The 18895-nt window shown below is 45.1% G+C and overlaps 1 protein-coding gene across 2 annotated transcripts in view; it reads right to left on the bottom strand.

The window, feature by feature from the left end:
• Positions 1-17992, bottom strand: part of PLA2G4A (phospholipase A2 group IVA) — a 61022-nt gene extending 43030 nt beyond the window's left edge. For both annotated transcript variants that reach the window (XM_062497585.1, XM_062497586.1), the window contains exons 1-4: positions 17921-17992; positions 11014-11116; positions 10748-10856; positions 4400-4481 (exon numbers count right to left, since the gene is read on the bottom strand). In XM_062497585.1, the coding sequence (XP_062353569.1) occupies positions 4400-4481; positions 10748-10780 (115 nt within the window). In that variant the 5' untranslated portion in view covers positions 10781-10856; positions 11014-11116; positions 17921-17992. The remainder of the gene's footprint in view (positions 1-4399; positions 4482-10747; positions 10857-11013; positions 11117-17920) is intronic.
• Positions 17993-18895: the final 903 nt, after the last annotated feature.

Raw genomic sequence — 18895 nt, 5'->3', positions numbered from 1 at the left:
CATGGGGAACAGCCCCAGGGCACAGGGGTGTGATGGACAAACAGTGCATGCTGGACATCCCTTCCTCATTCCCAGATCCCAGAGCAGGGCCAGACAGGTAAAGGTGTGCTCCCATCTCGGTTTCCTTTGGAGATGCAGGAAGCAATGAGGAAGGGCATGTCCTGAACTTGAAGGGATGTCCACAGCTGGCTGCAGTGACATGGTCTGACCATGCCAAGAGCCACCCAGGAGCTGCTTCCCAGCTCTACTTGGGCAAGTTTTGCAACCAGAGTTGAGCTCCGGTGACAGCACTGCTCCCAGCACTTGTTTATCTGAGCAGCTTAACTGCAGGGAAATGCATCCTTGATTCCAACGAGGGGGATAGCAACTGGCAGAGAAGCTGAGTACCAGTGCTGTGAGCTATCAAACTTTAAACATTTTTAAGAGGGGGATTTTTACCTAAAAATACTCGTAATGACATTGTTCACTACCACAGCATCAAAGAAGATGAAGCAAGGAAAATCTGCAAATCCCAAACAGGATTAAGCAAGATGAGTGATCATTAAGAGCAGAGTCACACAACTGGTTTCCTCTGTAGATGCCACCATTTGTTGTGAAAGCCAGTACACTTAAATACACATTTACAGATAGAAGACAAATTTTACAATGCTTCCTCCAACACAGTTTGCCACCAAGATGCCTGAAAGTCCAGAAGGGGAGAGATGCTATGGAAAGGAGACCCAGTTTGCAAGCATTTCTCTTCCACAATGCTGCAGTTTGGGACTCTGGTATTTTTTCCTACAGGTTTTTGTACAGTCGTGCAAGCAAGGAAAGGCTCTACAGTTCAGGTGGCACCTGGAAGACTCAAAACTACTATGTAAACTCACTGGCCAGGGAAAAGGTCTTTTCCAAGGAGTCCAGTCAGAGAAGTGATTTTACAAGGTCTGCAATCAGCAGCAAGCTAAGCAATTAAGATAATGAAATCCTCACCAAACCCATGTAGATTTTCTGATTTTTCACCTGGTAATAGCTTTATGTAGCAGGTTTTGGACAGCAGGGGCATAGAATCCTAGAATGGCTTGGGTTGAAAGGGACTGTAGAGCTCTCCTTGCCACAGGCAGGGACACCTTCCACTATCCCACATTGCTCTAAGCTCTGCCCAACCTGGCCTTGGACACTTCCAGGGATTCAGGGGCAGCCAGAGCTTCTCTGGTGCCAGGGCCTCCCCACCCTCACAGGGAACAATTTCTTCCTAATAAATTTTTTTTACTTCTTTTCCACTGAACTGTGTTTTGGCCAATTCAGCAGGATCCACTGGCTAACTCCAATCCCACTGATAGCTGGTAGAGGGGGATGCAGAAGGAAAAAAAGGAATGGTGTACAGCAGGAGGTAGGTTTAGCTTTATTTCTGACTATCCTACTCTGCTACAATTAACTGCCAATAAATTACAGTCATTTCCTCAAACTGAGCCCGTTTGCCTATGTGGGTTACAGGTGAGATCTGTCCCCGTCTTCATGCTGACCCTTTCAGCATGTTCTCTCCCCGTCCTGTTGACAGAGGGAGTGACAGAGTGGCCAGCCAAGGTCACCCAGCACCCATCTGCTGCACTTATTCAGCTCACAAACTTTCCAGCCTGGAAAGGAGCTGACCACACCTACCAGAGCAGCAGCCTCTAAAACATGATTTAAACCTCTGAAAAGCTACAGCTGCATCACTTAGATATTGACAGGATAGTATCCAGGATGTGGGAGTCACTCAAACAGGGACACTAAAACTGAAACAAGTGACACCAATAAAGGAAGGACTCCTTTAGAGTAAATGGGCAGACACCTGAAATAAGAAGGGACTTGAATGAACTGCTGGGAAAGAAAGGGTTTGCCCTCAAACATTTTTCCCCCTCCCCACCATCCTGTGTGGTGAGTTCTTACAGGAAATCTCATTTATCACCCCCACAAACAAATTCACAGAATGACTGAGGTGGTTGGAGGATGACACAACCACTTACACTGCCCATTCATGAAGAAGTCTTAGAAAACTTTCTAGAAATACTGGTTATCTGCCCAGCCGGGGTTTTAGGAGACAGAGGTGTGGATGGCCATGCCAGAGGAGTCAGTGCCTCCGTGTCACCCATTGTGTGGGGCACCACACACACCAGACCTGCCAGCTAAAACTCCTTGAGCACAGGTAGAGTTCAGAGCCTCCAGATGAAAAATATCACACAAAGCACTTCAGCATATTTTATAAACTTAGATTTGCTCAGGTATCTCAGAGCTGTTCCAGAAAGTCTTGAAAAGGCTGATACAGAAAAATGAACAGCAACACAAAATCCCTCATGCTCCCCCAGGCCTCCATCACCCCACAATGTAAAATTAACTCTCTTGTTCCCAGAGCACCTGTGGTTCATAGAGCGACAATGACAAAAAAAATAAAATTAAGGCCAATCGCCCAGAAGAGTCAACAGCTTGGGAGCGTCCATGAGAGAAGTGAAACTCAGGCACCCACCCCAAACAGGGCTTACACATGGTCTGTCACAGACATCTTTCTGTCTTTGAGACAAAAAACCTGATGGAAAAGTTCAACAATTCCCTTAACAAGTTTCATTTTTGGCAAATCAAATAAAACAACTATATGTATATATATATAGGTTGGCACAATAAACTGTAAAGGCCCTTCCCCATTCACACCTTCAAGCACCTCCTCACAGTAATTAACACTTCATTCATTTGATCAAGTAGCTGCCAGGCTCCCACAACAGAGAATAAAAACACTTTTAATTTTCCCAAAATAAAAAAGAAGCAGCAATGATCTGTCGGGGGATTTGCCAAGACCCCAAGGACCAGCCCTGGATCCCTGGAAGCTCACCCAGAGATGCCCCAGACTGGGGGGTGCCTCAGGCTACTGAGCTCTGGCAGTTGTCTCAGACAAGAAGCCAAGCAGGTTTCAGTGGCCCTACAGCATCATTCTGGCAGGTTTTATAAAAATAAAATGTTCTTCCTGAGCAGCTTCTTGATTTTGATGACTTGCTAAGATAAGAGGGACTTTTTCAAGAAAAAAATACAATTACATTGATGGATAATATTTGAAGTTTATACTATAGGTCACCCATATTTGCTCTGGTGCACAAAGTTGCCATGATCTTCTGGCTTTTGTCACCCTTTCTCTACTCCCTTTAATATCATATCATTGGGTCCCCACTTCAACCTCCCCTTTTTCCCTGCCCATGTTGCCCACACTGTCTCATGACAGACACCTATGTCCAAGAACCTGTGTAGAACCTGTGTCTTTCCATTTAACTCATCTTACACACACAAACTCATGGGCTCCTTGTTCCACCCTTCCAGCACTTTTCCTTAGGTCTTCTTATCGAAAGACCACCATATATATGAAATTACACATATCCGTACGCACACACAAACATCACTCCATCTTCTTCTCTATGTGCTTCTCCCCCTTACTCAAAGGGGATGAGAGATTCCCAATTCCCTCTTCTCCACTTTGCCAGGGCTCCCCTCTCTTCCCTTGTACCTGTTGAATATCCCCCTCTCAAGTAACCCTCCTGCAACTTTAGCAGCAGCAGTAGACTTCAATTATGAAAACCCCCTGAAACAAAGCTGTGGGTCAGAGCAGCTGTTGTAGTTTGACCCACAAGTAGTTTCCAGGAGTTGGGAAACACTTGTATGTCCAGTTAGCTGGATGGGAGAGCAGGAGCCAAGGGTCACACTCATCTTCCCTGCCCCAGCTTTCAAGACTTGGGAAACACAGGGAAAAGGGAGGGATGGCCTGGCACCAAAGCAGACAGACCCAAGGAAGCAGGAATATTCTTTTTGCAGATTCAACCAATATTCTCTGCCTCTTCCCTCCTTAAGATCAGAGCAGAGTTGTTCTTAGTGGTTTCCTGTTCAGCTATGAAGTCCAGTCCTGTTCAGCAGCCTCTCAGAAAGAGGAAGAAGTGCTGGTATCATCCATCTCCCCACCACAATATTTGCTGACCCATTCGAGCGGGGTTTTTTTTTTAATGGCTTACATTTTTTCTGCTTTCTGCATTGACTCAGCAGCGCTCTGGGCTTTTTCCCCCCTCCAAACCACAGCCCTGTGAGGTGGCAGCAATTTCCAGTTTCAGTGCACTCACACAGCACTTCTGAGGGAACCAAAAAGCTAATTGTAGGTGTTGCTGGCTTGTAGGCAAATCATTTACAATTCCCTCAGCCCTTCAGGATCAATGTAAAGAAGGAGCAGCAGATCTGCTCTCTGAGTGAGAGTGAGCAGGGACATGGGGACACTGCCCCAGCTTTAGCAAGACACACAGAAACCCAGGACCAGACCACTAACAGCCATTTAACACACAATGAGTCACCATCTCCCCCTGCCCACGGCAACAGGCTCATGGAAGAAATGCAAAATAGAAAGAGCAATACTTACGCATGTCACCAATGGCTCCTTTGGTGACATTTGTGGCTTTTCTTATTGTCACAGTGAGTATGTGTGAGTACTGGTGCTCCACCTGAAAGTCAGAGAGTGAGAAGTGATTAAACTCCAGAACACAAAAAAAAAAAACAAAAACAAAAAAACAAAAAACAAATCACTATCTATTAAAATAAAGTTTCATTTTCTCCAAAAACAGAGAGAGAAATCACCCAGTCAAAACGTAAGGGAAACTCATACTGGATAGAGCATCCTAAAGCTGAACTGCACCCTGGAGCTTTACCAAGAGGTACCTGTACTGGGGCTGCTGGATTTTCCTGCAGCCACACCTGCTAATCTCAACCAACAACACTCCCCCTCACCACAGAACCTGCTTCAAGGCATTTAGTCAGGCAGGAACCACGGGGTACAGCGAAGGAGAAATAAAAACAGACTATCTTACAGTTTGTCTTAGTAATTGCCTTCCCCTGCTAAAAAGAATGGCAGGAATTACTTCAAAGCCTGTGTTCTGCAGCAGATGAATGAACACTGCACACACAAGGGGTAGAGTTAGTGCTGTAGCTTCTAGTACACATCAATATTCAGGGTGAAAGCAGCCTCAAGACAATGTAAGGAAGGTGCAAAGCAAGCTGTTAAAACAGTCACCAGCACATTTCATGCACATTCTGGAGGTTCCCTTTCTTGCAAAGCCCAAACACACAGCAGGAGCTGCCTGCCTAGGAGGAGGTGTGTCCTCAACAAACCAGGGAAGTAGGAAAATATGTGAAATTAAGAAACAAAAAGTAAAATCCTTAATAAAAAGAGGTTACCAACTCAGCTGTAGATATGTTGCTTTATCAACATAGCCCTGAGTTTGATCAACCTGCTGGATACCGTTGAGAATCACCAGTGCAGACTGCAGGGCAGCCAATACTGGCTTTACAGGGACACAAAGATTGGGAGGAAATGTGAGGTATTAAAGCCAGGATCAGGCCTCACACAACTGTGTATTTTCTATCTTCTCCTAGCTTCCTACCAACCACCTTGTGAAGTGCATTAAAATAAACACAGCCTATCAGTCACTGGGACCACAACAATCAGGGAGAAGGCCACCATTAGGAAATTCAGTGAAATTAATTTAAAATCATAGACAATACTCTTGCTACGGGACATGCTTATTCAGACTCTGCCTGGTGCTTTCCTGCTATTTTTTTCTTCTGAATACTTCCTTTTTTTTTTGTTTTTACAGAACTGGTTGTTTCAGCCAAGCCTCATTATTTTGTGTCTATAGCTCACACCCAGAGACCCGAACCAAACTGGATCCCTCTAATATGAATGAAGAAAAAACTTAATATCTTATAGGTTACATACCTTTTTCTCAAAAAGAAGAGGAAAGCAAAAACTAATCTTCCAAAGTCAGCAAAGTGACTTGTAAGTACTTAAGTGGCATTTGAGCCAGGACTCATTAAAAAGCACCTCCAGCGATACCAACACAATTCCTGCAGAAGCCTGAGGTGTGCAAAGGCACAGCCACATCCCCATGGCAAAGGCTCCGGGAGAAAACACCCACAGCAATACTGGAGGTAACTTCACTGCAGCCACCGCCTGACCCAGACACCGAGTTTATCAGCTTAATCTGGCTGTAATCACGCCCACGCTGTGTCAGCTGCTGGAGGGTCTGGCCAGGACTCTCTGCCTGGCTCTGAAATTTTCCCCTGGCATCCACAGCAGTTATCTGGATCCAAGACCAAGCGAGCAGGCAGGGGAAACTGTGGCAATGCCAGCTGTGGTGCACTGAAACCGTAATGGCACAGCAAGTGCTTCAGCAACCACAGGAAAAGGGGAATTCACTCTTCCCAATACTCCCAGTAAGATGTTGCTCACCTCAAAAGCATCAGCAGAGAGGGTTCAGCTGTGGGAACCCAGAGGTGCTAAGGAGTAACACCTATCTTACACCCTTCCACGGGCTGGCATGAAGACATCCCAATGACTGAGTGACATCCATCACCTTCTGCACTGCAGCTTCCAAGATGGATAAACTGGAAGGAGGATGTGACACCTCCCTGAACAAATCTGCCTCTGCCACAGGGCAAAAGGAAGTCCAGAGTTTTCCTCCACAGTGGGGTAAATGGGGATTTTTGTGGGTAACTGGGAAGGGCTGGGAACCCAGCTATGTGAAGTCACCCCAGCTCTGCCATTTACCCTGCCCCAAGAACTTTTATAAGCTGTGACTCTCCAGAAATCACCAGCTCTCGCTGCCCCCTATTTCCAGTTTGCTGTCTGAAAATGCTCCAAGCTGCTTTATTATCTCCCTATTATATTATCTCCCAAGTATGTCAGATTGATGAAGTTGGTTTCATAACTGTCCTCAGTTTCTTCACACAGACTGAAGCATTTCCTTTGTCATATCCAACCTTGTAATTAAAAGAAACAGCCCAAAGTACAAACACATCACCCTCCTCCTTTTCCTCTGCTGTCAAGAAAGAACTTGTCCTTGCTGGAGACCACAAATCAGAGATCATCGAGTATTTAACAGTGAAGAGGAGTAATAATTAAGTGACAAGGATGGGACATGGGTGTGCTGGGTTTAGTTCTCAGCTAATAGGTGAAATCCATGTGCAATTCTGATGTCCCACAGCTCAGACTGGAAAAAGGGGATACTACATGATACTCCCTGACAACAAGCACTCTGTAAAGTAATTTGCTTGCACCTTCCATATGCCTAAATTCATATGCCTACCATCAAAGCAAGGCCAAGCCACCACTTGCCAGTTTGCTCTCTTCCCAGCAGCACAGAGATCACCACTATTTCTATTATAAGTTGGTAAGTGTTTTACTAATGCCTTCACAAAAATTGCTTTTTATTGACTTAAGCAGCAAATCCCATCATTCCAGCCGTTGTACTGCCAGGAAAATTAAGTCTGGTTTAAGACTGGGATCCTCTGAAAGACATGTGAGAACACAGATGCCGGGCAAAAGAAAAGCAGTGTCTTCTTTCCCTGTGCCTCACCCAAAACAACACACTGAGCATTACAATTATGCACAGTTATTAATATCTGGCCATAGTATACACTTGGAGGGAATTTGCCACTACTGAAATAAACAATTTCCCTCTTAGTAAAAAAAAAAAAAAATACATAGATACAAACAGGAAGCTCAAAAGCCTAGATCTCTTCTTATACCAAAAAAAACATTTTTCATGCACATTAAGTGCAGCTGGAAATTAGGCAAATTTTCCACTTAGGATCCAGTTTCTAAGGAGATCAAAAGGCCTAAATGTCCATATTTCAGAATCATTTTTTTTATTAGTTTTTCAGGAGTTCTGAAGAAGGTCCCTGAAAACACCATGAGAAATGTATTGACTCCAAATGCCTTTACAAATCCAGCCCTTGCTAGTTTAGATGACTAAGCTGCATTTTCTCAAGTGACTTATGTTCACCTTAAGTCTTGATAAAAATCTGCACAAATTCCTCAAGTACTTCTGAAAAACAGATGATGGTAAATAAATCACTTAAACGTTGCAACACTGAGAGGAGCAACATCTACATTCCTTTAGAAGTTTAGGACAGGTTACAAATTTCAAAAACTCACAATTAACTCCAGCGCAAGGTGTCCCTGCCCATGGCAGTGAGGTGGGATGACCTTTTAGGTCCCATCCAACTCAACCCATTGCAGGACTCTATGGATTTAAAAAAGTACACTGTCCAAAGTGACCTCGCTTTACACGTTTCATTTTGTTTCCTCTTTCTCCATAAATTTAGAGAGGAAAGGAAAAACAACAAAAAGTTTTCAGCATGCCCTGCCTGAATATGGGTCTTCTGAGTTATGGAAATTCGGGTGGACAGTGTTCACTGCTCAATCCACAAGGTTTTCCGTGACTGCACAGCCATGGTTCAGCATCTCCTGTTTTCACACCTCAGCTCTCCCTGCCTCCTTTGTTTCTCTCTCGCCTTTTGAGTGCTTTCCTACCCCTCAGTAAAATTTCCCTAATTATCTGCTTTGCTCTCTTTTAGACATCTGTGCCTTTGTGACCACAGGAACACCACCCCCTTCCCACCAGGGGCTGGGACACAGCCCCACTATCTCCCGTAGCAGGAGCGCGGTGCGCCTGCCGCCCTTCCGGACGTGCCCAGAAAGGCAGGGACTTGCAGGTGTTCAATATCACATCTGTCATTTTGCAGAATGCTGAGTCACGGAGCAGAGCTCCACCAGGACGCTGCCATTCTGTGTGCCAGGCAATCAGGAAGCTCTGGCACAGGCAGACTGCACAAGTATTAAATGGGTTTACTTCCTTCGTGTTATGGACACTTGAGCTAACAATGGCGCTGGACAAATGAAAATATTTGCCTGATAACTTAAGTAAGTGATTTTCACGGAGTCCATGTTTTTCTTTCACGGGGTATTACAATTAAGACAAACTTTTCTGCCCACGCACAAATTTTATCTTGAAGTGCTTTTTTTCGTTGTTATAATATCTATCCTCATATCAAAGTAAATGAAGATGTATTACACACTTTTATTCTCTGCATTTTTTTAATAGTAAGTTCTGTCTGCACCTGCAACAGCATTCTGAATATCTTAATTTATACCTCAGAGTCTTTCATAAAATGAGGGAAAAAAAAGACCAGCAAACACACAACAGTCAGCACAAGGACTTCTGGAAAATGCAGAATCCTTTTGAGTAATTTAATGCCAAATATAATTTAAATCCAAGATTTTTCTATTGATGTGAGCCTGCTGCCCACAATTGTTTAACATTTCAGTAAAACTTTCCACAGGATTTCAGTTTCCAAATTAAAAAACTTCAAAGATTTCCATTCCCTTTCCAAGCAATTAAAGGATCAGCTCTTGCATAAACAGCGTTGATCCTGGAATTAGCAACATTCCCACAGCAACAGTTCAGCATTCCCAGGAAGCTCTAGCTACCTTTACTATACACAATTTTTATTCATTATATTATATCTGCAGGACAGCTCCTTTTTGTTGATCATTGATATAAAAAAGTCCTTTCAAATAAATAATTTAATAAAATATAACAGAGTGCCTCAGAGACCTCTCCCATAAAGGTACAGATCATTCCAAGCAATCCATCCAGGAGAGGGCACTGACGCTGAAAGGAATTAAGTCAGTATTGTTTTAACACAGACATCACCCCAAGGTTTGTCCTCCCTCCCAGCAGTTCACAGGGCTGGAAAGGGAGTAAAAGCCAGTTTGACATCTGCTGGCTGTACACTGGTGTGGAGGATGTGAGTGCATAGGGCACAAACCACAGGGTTGATAAGAGATCACTTCTAGGAAGCACAGGCAGTATTTTTAGCCATGTAAAACACTGTGACAAGAGTGTGGCAGCTATCTCGGGGGACACCTCACTGTTGCTGCTGTCAGCCTGGCACTGTTACTAGAAGCCCCTGATAGGAACACACCCAGCGTGGCTCCAGATTTCGGCTTGGGCAGGAATTGCCATTCCAGTGTTTGCTTTGGAAACTCCCTTCCAGCACAGCTGCATTCAGAGACAGCATGCTGAGCCACAGGCTCACCCCACAAAGGGCAGTTCTGCTCCCATCTCCCTCTTCCTTCCCTTGTTCCTACTTCTACATTTCCATGGGCTAAGCTCACCCTCCCCTTAGGCCAGCTCCAACAGCACAGAATGGATTTTCTAACCCTTCCATGGAATCACAGAATGGTTTGGGTTGGAAGGGACCTTAAAGCCCATCCAGTGCCACCCTGTGCCATGGGCAGGGACACCTTCCACTAGCCCAAGTTGCACCAAGCCCTTTCTAGCTCAGCCTTGGATACTTTCAGGGATCCAGGGGCACCCACAGCTTCTCTGGGCACCCTGTGCCAGGGTCTCACTACCCTCACAGGGAAAGATTTCTCCCGAATAAAGTTTTGTCTTTTTTTGTATTGAACCAGTTTTTTCTCATTCTGCAGGATTGACAGGCTCACTGCAATCCCAAGGGCATGACAGCTGGGACAAGGATGCAGCAGGAACACTGGAACAAAGCAGAAGGAAGGCAGCAGGGGTACAGTGTGCTGCTGAGAGGCACAAATCACCTCACTCAGAGTTTGCACAATATATTTTGAGGATTCTCTTTGAAGCAACATTAGTGATATACACCAGTTTCAGATGTAAATATCCCAAACTGTCAACTTATCTCTCCATTCATACTAATGAAAAGGAAGAGCACTCCCCCCCAAAACTGCACTGTAAAGAAGAAAGCTAGATACATCTACCATTTCTTGAAGGAAATAGTAACACCTCCAATGTTATACACTTATTTAGAGTAACTTCCAGCAGGGAAGCCATTATACAAGACAGTGCATATCAGAGAAGATTATATATATATAAGAATCAGTGCTACTTACCACAATGTGTTGATAAGGATCTATGATAGACATTTTTATCTTAGTTTATTCTAGGCGACTGCCAAGTACCTATTTCAATCCCACACAGGAGAGGCTTCCGGTCCTTTAACTAATAAATTAAAAAAAATATATAATTAAAATAAATCCGTTCCTTTAAAATTGTATTTTACAGAGCAAATAAGTTTCTACTCTTAAGGAATGTTTCCACAATTCATTTTTTACCAAGAACTTAATTTCACATAAGCTATGGAGATATAGGTATTTACCTGCCTGAGCTGGAGAAATTTCTTGCATTTATTTCCTCTGCCTCAGGGTACGATCAGCAACCAAGTATCTTAAATTCCAGTCATCCCAGTGCTTCTATCAGCTCTACAGATAAACAAGTGAAGAGAGGAATTATATTTATCCCATAAATACACTGTAGTGTTTATGCTTCCATGCATTACAATCCTACTTATCCCTGTGAGCTCTGCAGGAGCAGCAATACTGCCCTCTGTAAATCCAGGGAGAGAATTCCAGTTGCTGGAGCTGTATGTGACCTCCCAGACAACCCCGGCTGTCTGGAGATGTTCCAGAGGCCTGGAGGGGCAAACTGCAAACCAGGACTTCATGGCTCTTCAACAGGCTCTCCATAGGCCACTGTTTTCTGAGCACCTTGTGAGGATCAGGGGCCATCAGACGCCTTCAAAGTCAGAACTGTTTGCAACCATCAAAGTAATAGAGGTTATTCCTTTCTGCATCTCTAAAATACCCTGGGAGCTGCTGGACAGGATCAGTTCTCAGATCCAGCTGGACCATGGTTAGACCTGAAGCATCAGCAAAAATTTCAAAGTGAATAGAAGTGAAGCACCATGTGGAGTTTGGCTTCAAGGGAATGATTCCTAATGCTAAATTCTGAAATGGCAGGATAAGCCCTAAACAATTATTTACGTCACTCCCAAACCTTTGCTCTTGAGCAACTACACAAAGGCATGACAATAAAAAATTAGTTTCATTATGATCACTAGAACATTACAATGTCCTTTCTTTAATCACTGAATCATTAAGGCTAGAAAAGCCCTCCAAGATCATGAAGTCCAACCATCAATCCAGCACTGCCAGGTCCATCAATAAACCGTGTCCCAAAGCACAAAGTCCCACACATTTTCTGCCCCAGAGACAGTGATTTCCATCACTTCCCTGGTCATGCCTGACCACCCTTTCCTGTCAGCCCTAACAATAGTTTGAGGCTAGGAATCACCCTGGGTTTATTTATTCATTTTTATCTGAGGAAGTGTGAATAAGAAAGACTTCAGCATTGGAGAATCACTGTAAATTTGCCCAGTTATATAATTTCTGGAGGAACTGCTGCCATCTTGGAAGGCACTCCAGGAAAGGGAAGAGCACGAGCTAACCAATCACATAGCAGAGAGGAAATCTGTAAAAACAGAAAATAATAATTTCCCCTAAGCCCACAGCCAACTACCATGCTCACTTTGAGAGGATACACAAAACCAAGCCAAGGATACTGCTGTGTCTGGGGAAATAAGAGAACAGGTTAGACCCAGGACAAAAAGCGTGGTTCGAGTTAATGTCCTGCATCCGAAAGGAAGAGTTCCAGCTCCTCATATGGTCCCTTAACTGGTTCAGACATGAGATCATGCTCTCTGTCCTTCTAACCCCCCCACCTCATTTCAACATCTGCAGGAAGCAGTTCGTGGTGCTGCACACAACAGTCTCTTTGGCTACGGGGCCAGGCGGAGTCCCCGAGCACGATCGCCCTCCATGCTGGATGAGGTAAGCATCATGCAGATGGACAAAAATGCAACCACGTCATCAACAACTGCATCCCAACAGCCGCGCAGAGCGCAGGTGATGGGCAGGGCTCTCAGCGGGGGCAGCGGGGCCAGGGAGCAAGGACACCTCATACACAAAGCCTGGGATCCTAGGTTCCCACACAGCTCCTACCACCTGCACTGCACATCCCAGCCCTGCCCGTGCCACGTTACTCCAAATGGAGCTCCTGGCTTGCTGCGTTAATCAGTCTCTCAGGACGAAATAAACACAGGCAGGTACCGAGCACAGGCCCTGGTGCCATTTCAGGGGGCCAGGGCTGGCAGAGGGACAGCTATCCACCCTCTTCCCAGAGCCAACAAGACATCTCAAGAGAAAGCAGATGCTGAAGTGACTTCAATACTTAATCCCTTACAGTGGATTTAATTCAAATCAATTAATTATGCCACACCCTCTGGAAGCTCACACTACATTACCCATGGAGTTTGGGTAAAGCACACAAAAGGATTTCTAGATCTAAAAATCGTAGTGTGGTAGAGGAGCCAAATACAGCATTACCAGGAAATCCTGATTACACTCATCAAGAGCCATGAACAGTCTTGAAGAATGCTTACTGCAAACATCTGCAGCAAATAGAACTGTGCTCCCAAAATTATCTTGCTTAACACTTACCCAACACACAGTCCATCCCACATGGCCTAATGGAAAAGTCTTCATGGAATCACAGAAAGTCCTGAGTGGGAAGGAACCCCAGAGGATCATCCAGTCTGACCCCTGGCCCTGCACAGACACCCCAGCAATACCCACCCGGAGCATCCCTGAGAGCGTTGTCCAAATGCTCCTGGAGCTCTGGCAGCTTTGGGGCAGTGCCCATTCCCTGGGGAGCCTGGGCAGTGCCTACCACCCTCTGGGGAAGAACCTTTTCCTGGTGTCCAGGAAAGCCCTCCTCTGGCCCAGCTCCAGCCACTCCCTGGGTCCTGTCCCTGTCACAGGGAGCAGAGATTGGAGCTGCCCCTTGGGAGGAGGTGCATTCCCTGGTGAGCTCTGCCCTCAGCCTCCTCTTCCCCAGGCTGATCATAACTAATTCAGGGCTGTATCACAAGCATATACAAAGTCCTGCTCTTCAGCTGGAGTTGGTGAGCCCTGTCCTTGGCAGATGCAGGGGAAGCAGTGCCTCTAAGCACATCTTCAAGGACACTCTGATATTACCAACACAGATTGATTTGCTTCCCTGGTGGTATCACACCATCTGTACTGTGCTATTGCCAGGGCTGACAGCATTCCTTCCTAAAGGAAAAGCACCTCACAGGCAGCACCACTAACATCAACTAAGCTGGCAAGACCATTTAACTGCATACTATAGGTAATCAAAGAAGACATTAACTGGAGAACAGAGGGGTTATGTGGAGACCTTCCAGCAGCCTTTCAGGATGTGAAAGGGCCTACAAGGATGCCAGAGGGGGGACTCTGCATCAGAAATTGTAGTGACACAACAAGGGCGAATGGCTTCAAACTGACTGAGGGAAAATTTAGGTTCAACATACAAAAGATATTCTTCCCTCTGAGGGTGGTGGGGCCCTGGCACAGGGTGCCCAGAGAAGCTGTGGCTGCCCCTGCATCCGTCGAAGTGTCCAAGGCCAGGTTGGACAGGGCTTGGAGCAAGCTGGGAAAGTATCCCTGCCCAGGGCAGGGGGTGGCACTGGATGGGCATTAAGGTCCCTTCCAACCCAAATCATTCCATGATCCTCTGATTCTCGTTGTTTTACTGGTCAGTGTCCAAGTTTACAAATTACACAGCAAACAGGCCACAGTTTAGCCTGGCCCTGTCATGGAGAGACAGCCTTTCCCCAAGTGCCTAAATCTCACTTTCACCCAAAAGTGAACTCCACTTCTGTCAGGACAAGGGTGTTTCATCACTAGGCACAGCTTCAGACACCGTCAGTACCAAGCTATCAGTGGATAGCTGCATCATTCCTTGAGTCAAGAGTCTTCTGTGATCTCAGCTAATACTCACTTGAGGAGACAGACCTAAATGGAGAAGGGATTACTGTCTGGGAAGACCAATTGCAACAGAGTAACTCACAAAAAGAAGCTACACACACACACACACACACACACATATACATGGACAGAGATTATTACTGGAACATCTTCATTCTCAGTACATTCCTACAGATAACTCAGTTGTACAGGATATGCCCAAAGATAAGAAGAATAATGAGATTTTCCCCACGCTGAGCACAAGCTTACTCTGGAGTTAAGTCTCACCAAGTGGAAAAGCTCTGAAAATGAGTAAACACAGCACAATATAAATATCATCACCAGAATACGTCCTCACAAGTGTAAGAAAAATCATTAGAGGGAGTTGTTTATACCAAGCTGTCCAATTCTTTTTCAAAAATCAAAGACACAAACAGTTTTAAAATAATAAGTGTGACTCACCAGCACAGTCATTAACTTCCAATCTATTAGAAGAGTAAGGGGTAGAGAATAAGCTAAGGAGTGACTCAAGCTTTTTGTATGTCACCCTCCATTTCTATCAAATCAGATTACAGCATTTTATTTGGTTAGATTGATCCTGTGATTGTATAACAGAAATAACAAATACTCTGTTTCTACATGACTTTGCCTAGCATCCTGGAAAATCACTGTAATGTTATTTCTTAATTTAGGGCTTCCCACACAAGGAGGAAAGATTACCTCTGACTCCATGTAGAGCACCGATCACCCCACTTCCACCACAAATGGAAAAGTAGATGTTATGTTGATGTGCCAAGTAGACCCATGGGCTACAGCCAAAGGTATGTGGGTCAACAAGGACAAGTGCAGAGTCCTGGCCTTGGGTCACCCCAACCGCCAGCAGCTCCAGGCTCAGGGGAAGAGTGGCTGGACAGCTGGAAGAGGCCTTGGGGGTGCTGGGGACACAACTTAAAAATGAGCTCAGGTGTGCTCAGGTGGAGCAGAGGCCAATGGCACCTGGGCTGTCCCAGCCCTGGTGTGGCCACTGTCCCAGGGCAGTGCTGTGCCCTGTGCTGGCACAGCTGAGGGACCTTGAGTGCTGAGTCCAGTTCTGGGCCCTCATGGCCAGAGAGACCTTGAGGGGCTGGAGTGTGTCCAGGGAAGGGAACAAAGCTGGGGAAGGGGCTGGAGCACCAGGAGCAGCTGATGGAGCTGGGAAAGGGGCTCAGCCTGGAGAAAAGGAGGCTCCTGTCAGGCACAACTCTCTGACAGGAGGGAGCAGACAGGAGGGTCAGGCTCTGCACCCAGGGAACAGGGACAGGTTGAGAAGGAATGACCTCAAGCCACTGGGCATCAGGAGGAACTTCTTCATGGAAAAAGTTGTCAGACATTGGAACGGAATGCCCATAGTGGAGTCCCCATCCCTAGAGGTTTCCAAGAAAGTGTTCTGGGCTAGTGACAAGGTGGGGATTGGTCACAGGACTTTTCCAACCCCAATGATTCTGTAGTTCTATGACTGCTCTCCCCATGCCTTGCTAACAAAGCATGGGTGGGAGGAAGGTTTCTGAGCAGAAGGGCAAAAAGTTCAACCTTTATGCCACATTTTTGGAGGATACTGTGGGGTGAAGCTTGTCAAGGAAGTTGACACAGCATAGCAAGATGGGAGGTTTTTAGATTTGACTTCCTGCTACAGGGGAGGTAATAGACGAAAAGATAGCAAATCTTTTTCTAAAGATGACTTGTCAGCCTCTAAGCAATTACTGAAAGTATAGGTGACACAGCAACAGTGGAAGGAGGGCTGTAAACACTCCAGCAGGGCTGAAACTCTGGAGAAGTCCCAACAGTCACCACCAGCATAAAGTTTCACCTTTTCTAGTGCTGAAGGCTACTTTAGAGGCCAAAAGTAAGGAAGACAGGAGTTACAAAATTATAAGGCCACAGACACACTCCATGTTACAGGAGGCAGGGCTTGGTGAGTCAGGGGCATCAGACATGGTCCTTTAATAAACCTGAATTAGGCTGGATTCGAAACATCCTCCCTCTGTTACATTTTGGAAGGAAATGGCCTCCCCAACAGGAATATTCAAGAGGCTGGAAGAATCTCTGCCGGAATACCCACACCTGTGTCACATTGGCTATGGAAGTTCCCTGGACTGAAAACCCAGACAAGTGCTGTAGTTTCCCCATAGACACCATCTGCAGGTCTGAGGAAGAGGCAACTGATTCAGGGCACGAGGTTTATGTTACAATCATCCTGCTTACGCAAAGGACACTTAACAAGAACCACTCACTGCAACAGCCTGCGAGGTTATGAGAAAAACCCATGTCACCATATGTGAACTCACTGTATGGCTAACTCACAAAGGGATTTCAAAGTGGAACTGAGTAAATTCAAAGTAAGGAGTTCATTTATTCAAGGAATGAAAGACGTCCTTGAGTTAATACCTTTAAATAACTGTTCTTCAACATCATATTTCATTTCAATTGAAATTGCACTGAAAATAAAAAACAGTCTTGAGAGGAAACAACAAACTCAGCTGAGAGATGCCAAGAATACTCTTTAAAAATGGCAACGCTGACTATCCCGTGCTACAGAAATCAAAGCCACAAGGCAGAGAGTTTAGATGGCAGATCTCAAAACTGGTCAAAAAAACCTCGGGCAACTGACCAGTAATCCCCACGGCGTGGGTCAGGCTTATGTGGGAAGCAGCTAACTTGTTTTCCAGCAAGAAAGCCAAGGAACGAAAAGGAACGTGAAATATCTGATGGAAGTTCAATGAAAAAGAATTATTAGCATATAGATCTAAAACAATTATAATGCACTATTCAAGTCCACCTGTTATTTGTGTCATTTCAAGATCATCTCTGCCGGTAATTTCCTATGGGCACAGTGCAGTTAGGAAAAGCAGATGGAAAGATGCCCAACATTTCTATACCGTAGGAATTTGGAACCTAGTTATTCCACAAATAAACTTTCCATCACATAATCCTGGAATGATGTGGGTTGGAAGGGACCTTGAAGCTCATCCAGTGCCACCCCTTGCCATGGGCAGGGACACCTCCCACTATCCCAGGCTGCTCCAAGCCCTGTCCAACCTGGCCTTGGACACTTCCAGGGATGTTTGACAGTTATTTGTTTAAGGGTATTTTCACTTCTGGAAGCCTAGCTTAAGGCTCACTTTTGAATTTCGAGATATTTGGTGCCCCAAGTACCCAGAGCCAGGCTCTCTGAAATGGAAAAACTCATTGCCAGTGGCAGCTTCCGAAGTCTTGCCAGGAATGCAAACACTTATGCAAGAACTCCTAAAATTAAATGATAGACATCTCAACTGCAACACCTGACTGGGCAGAGCTTTTTATTGACTATATTCCTTTAAAGCTCATGTAAAGGGGTGAAAGGAAGGAAAAAAAAAAACAACCTCCCCTGTATTTCTTTCTTACCTGGAGCATTGGCAAAACTTTCCACTTGCTCTGCTGCACTGTGGTCAAGAGTTGCTTCCTGCCAAAACCTCAGGATCCTCCTTCCAGAAGCCTCACTGGTACTGTGGAAAGAACTGTTGCTGCATGATTTAGAGCTCTAGAATCAGCCTTCAAAAATCTCATTCCAAATCCACCCCAGTCCCTTGGGGACAGAATTGAGCTCAGCCAACTTCTAAGTATTTCTGGGCCAATGCCTTTTAAAGATTCTATTAAAATCATGAGAGTTTGGTTCTTAGGTATTTTTAATTTATCCACATCTTCATTCCCCTTCTTTTGCTTCCCTGCTGTAAAAAGTAGGAATGGTTTAGAAACAAAACCTCTAGGGAAAACATTAGAATAAGCTTTTATTCAGGTGTTTATGTGGTTTTGGGGGAAGAATCCAACATGCAAAGGTGCCTGATGCACTCAGGCTTCAACTGCAGCTGACAATCCTCCACTACAGTTATGCAGCGGTTTCACACAAAAATCCAACAAAAACAGCAAAAACTGGAATGAGCTGGTAAAATTTAACAGCTAGATTCTGGTTAGATAATGCACATAAAACAAATTTAGCTGAATTAAGGTCAATATTTCCTTTCAATACCTCTTGCATTCTTTTTCAGTTCAATTGGTATCAGTTTTGGGGATTTCCCAGCATTCTGGCACAGGCTGTAACCCCAGGCAGGCTGCTGGCATTGCCAGGCTGGAGGAAGGGCTGCACGCACAAGGTGTGTTTTGTCATCTCCCACTCGTCATGTCTGCACAATGTGACTCAGCTTTCTGGTTTTGGACTCCTCACTCCAAACATGAGCTCTGGTCACTGTCTGCAGCCAAGGGGACAATGGGGCAGCACTTCCTTTGGTCTCTATGGTCATAGCACTTAAAGCATGACAAAGTTGGAATGACTCAAGGAAATCTGTCTGGACTTTCTAGTAAAAGTAGTTATGAACAAACTTC

This window comes from Cinclus cinclus, chromosome 8 (assembly GCF_963662255.1).
Source record: "Cinclus cinclus chromosome 8, bCinCin1.1, whole genome shotgun sequence".
In the NCBI taxonomy this organism is placed as follows: Eukaryota; Metazoa; Chordata; class Aves; order Passeriformes; family Cinclidae; genus Cinclus; species Cinclus cinclus.
The sequence above is the reverse complement of the archived record's forward strand: the minus strand, read 5'-3'. Positions and strand labels throughout refer to the sequence as shown.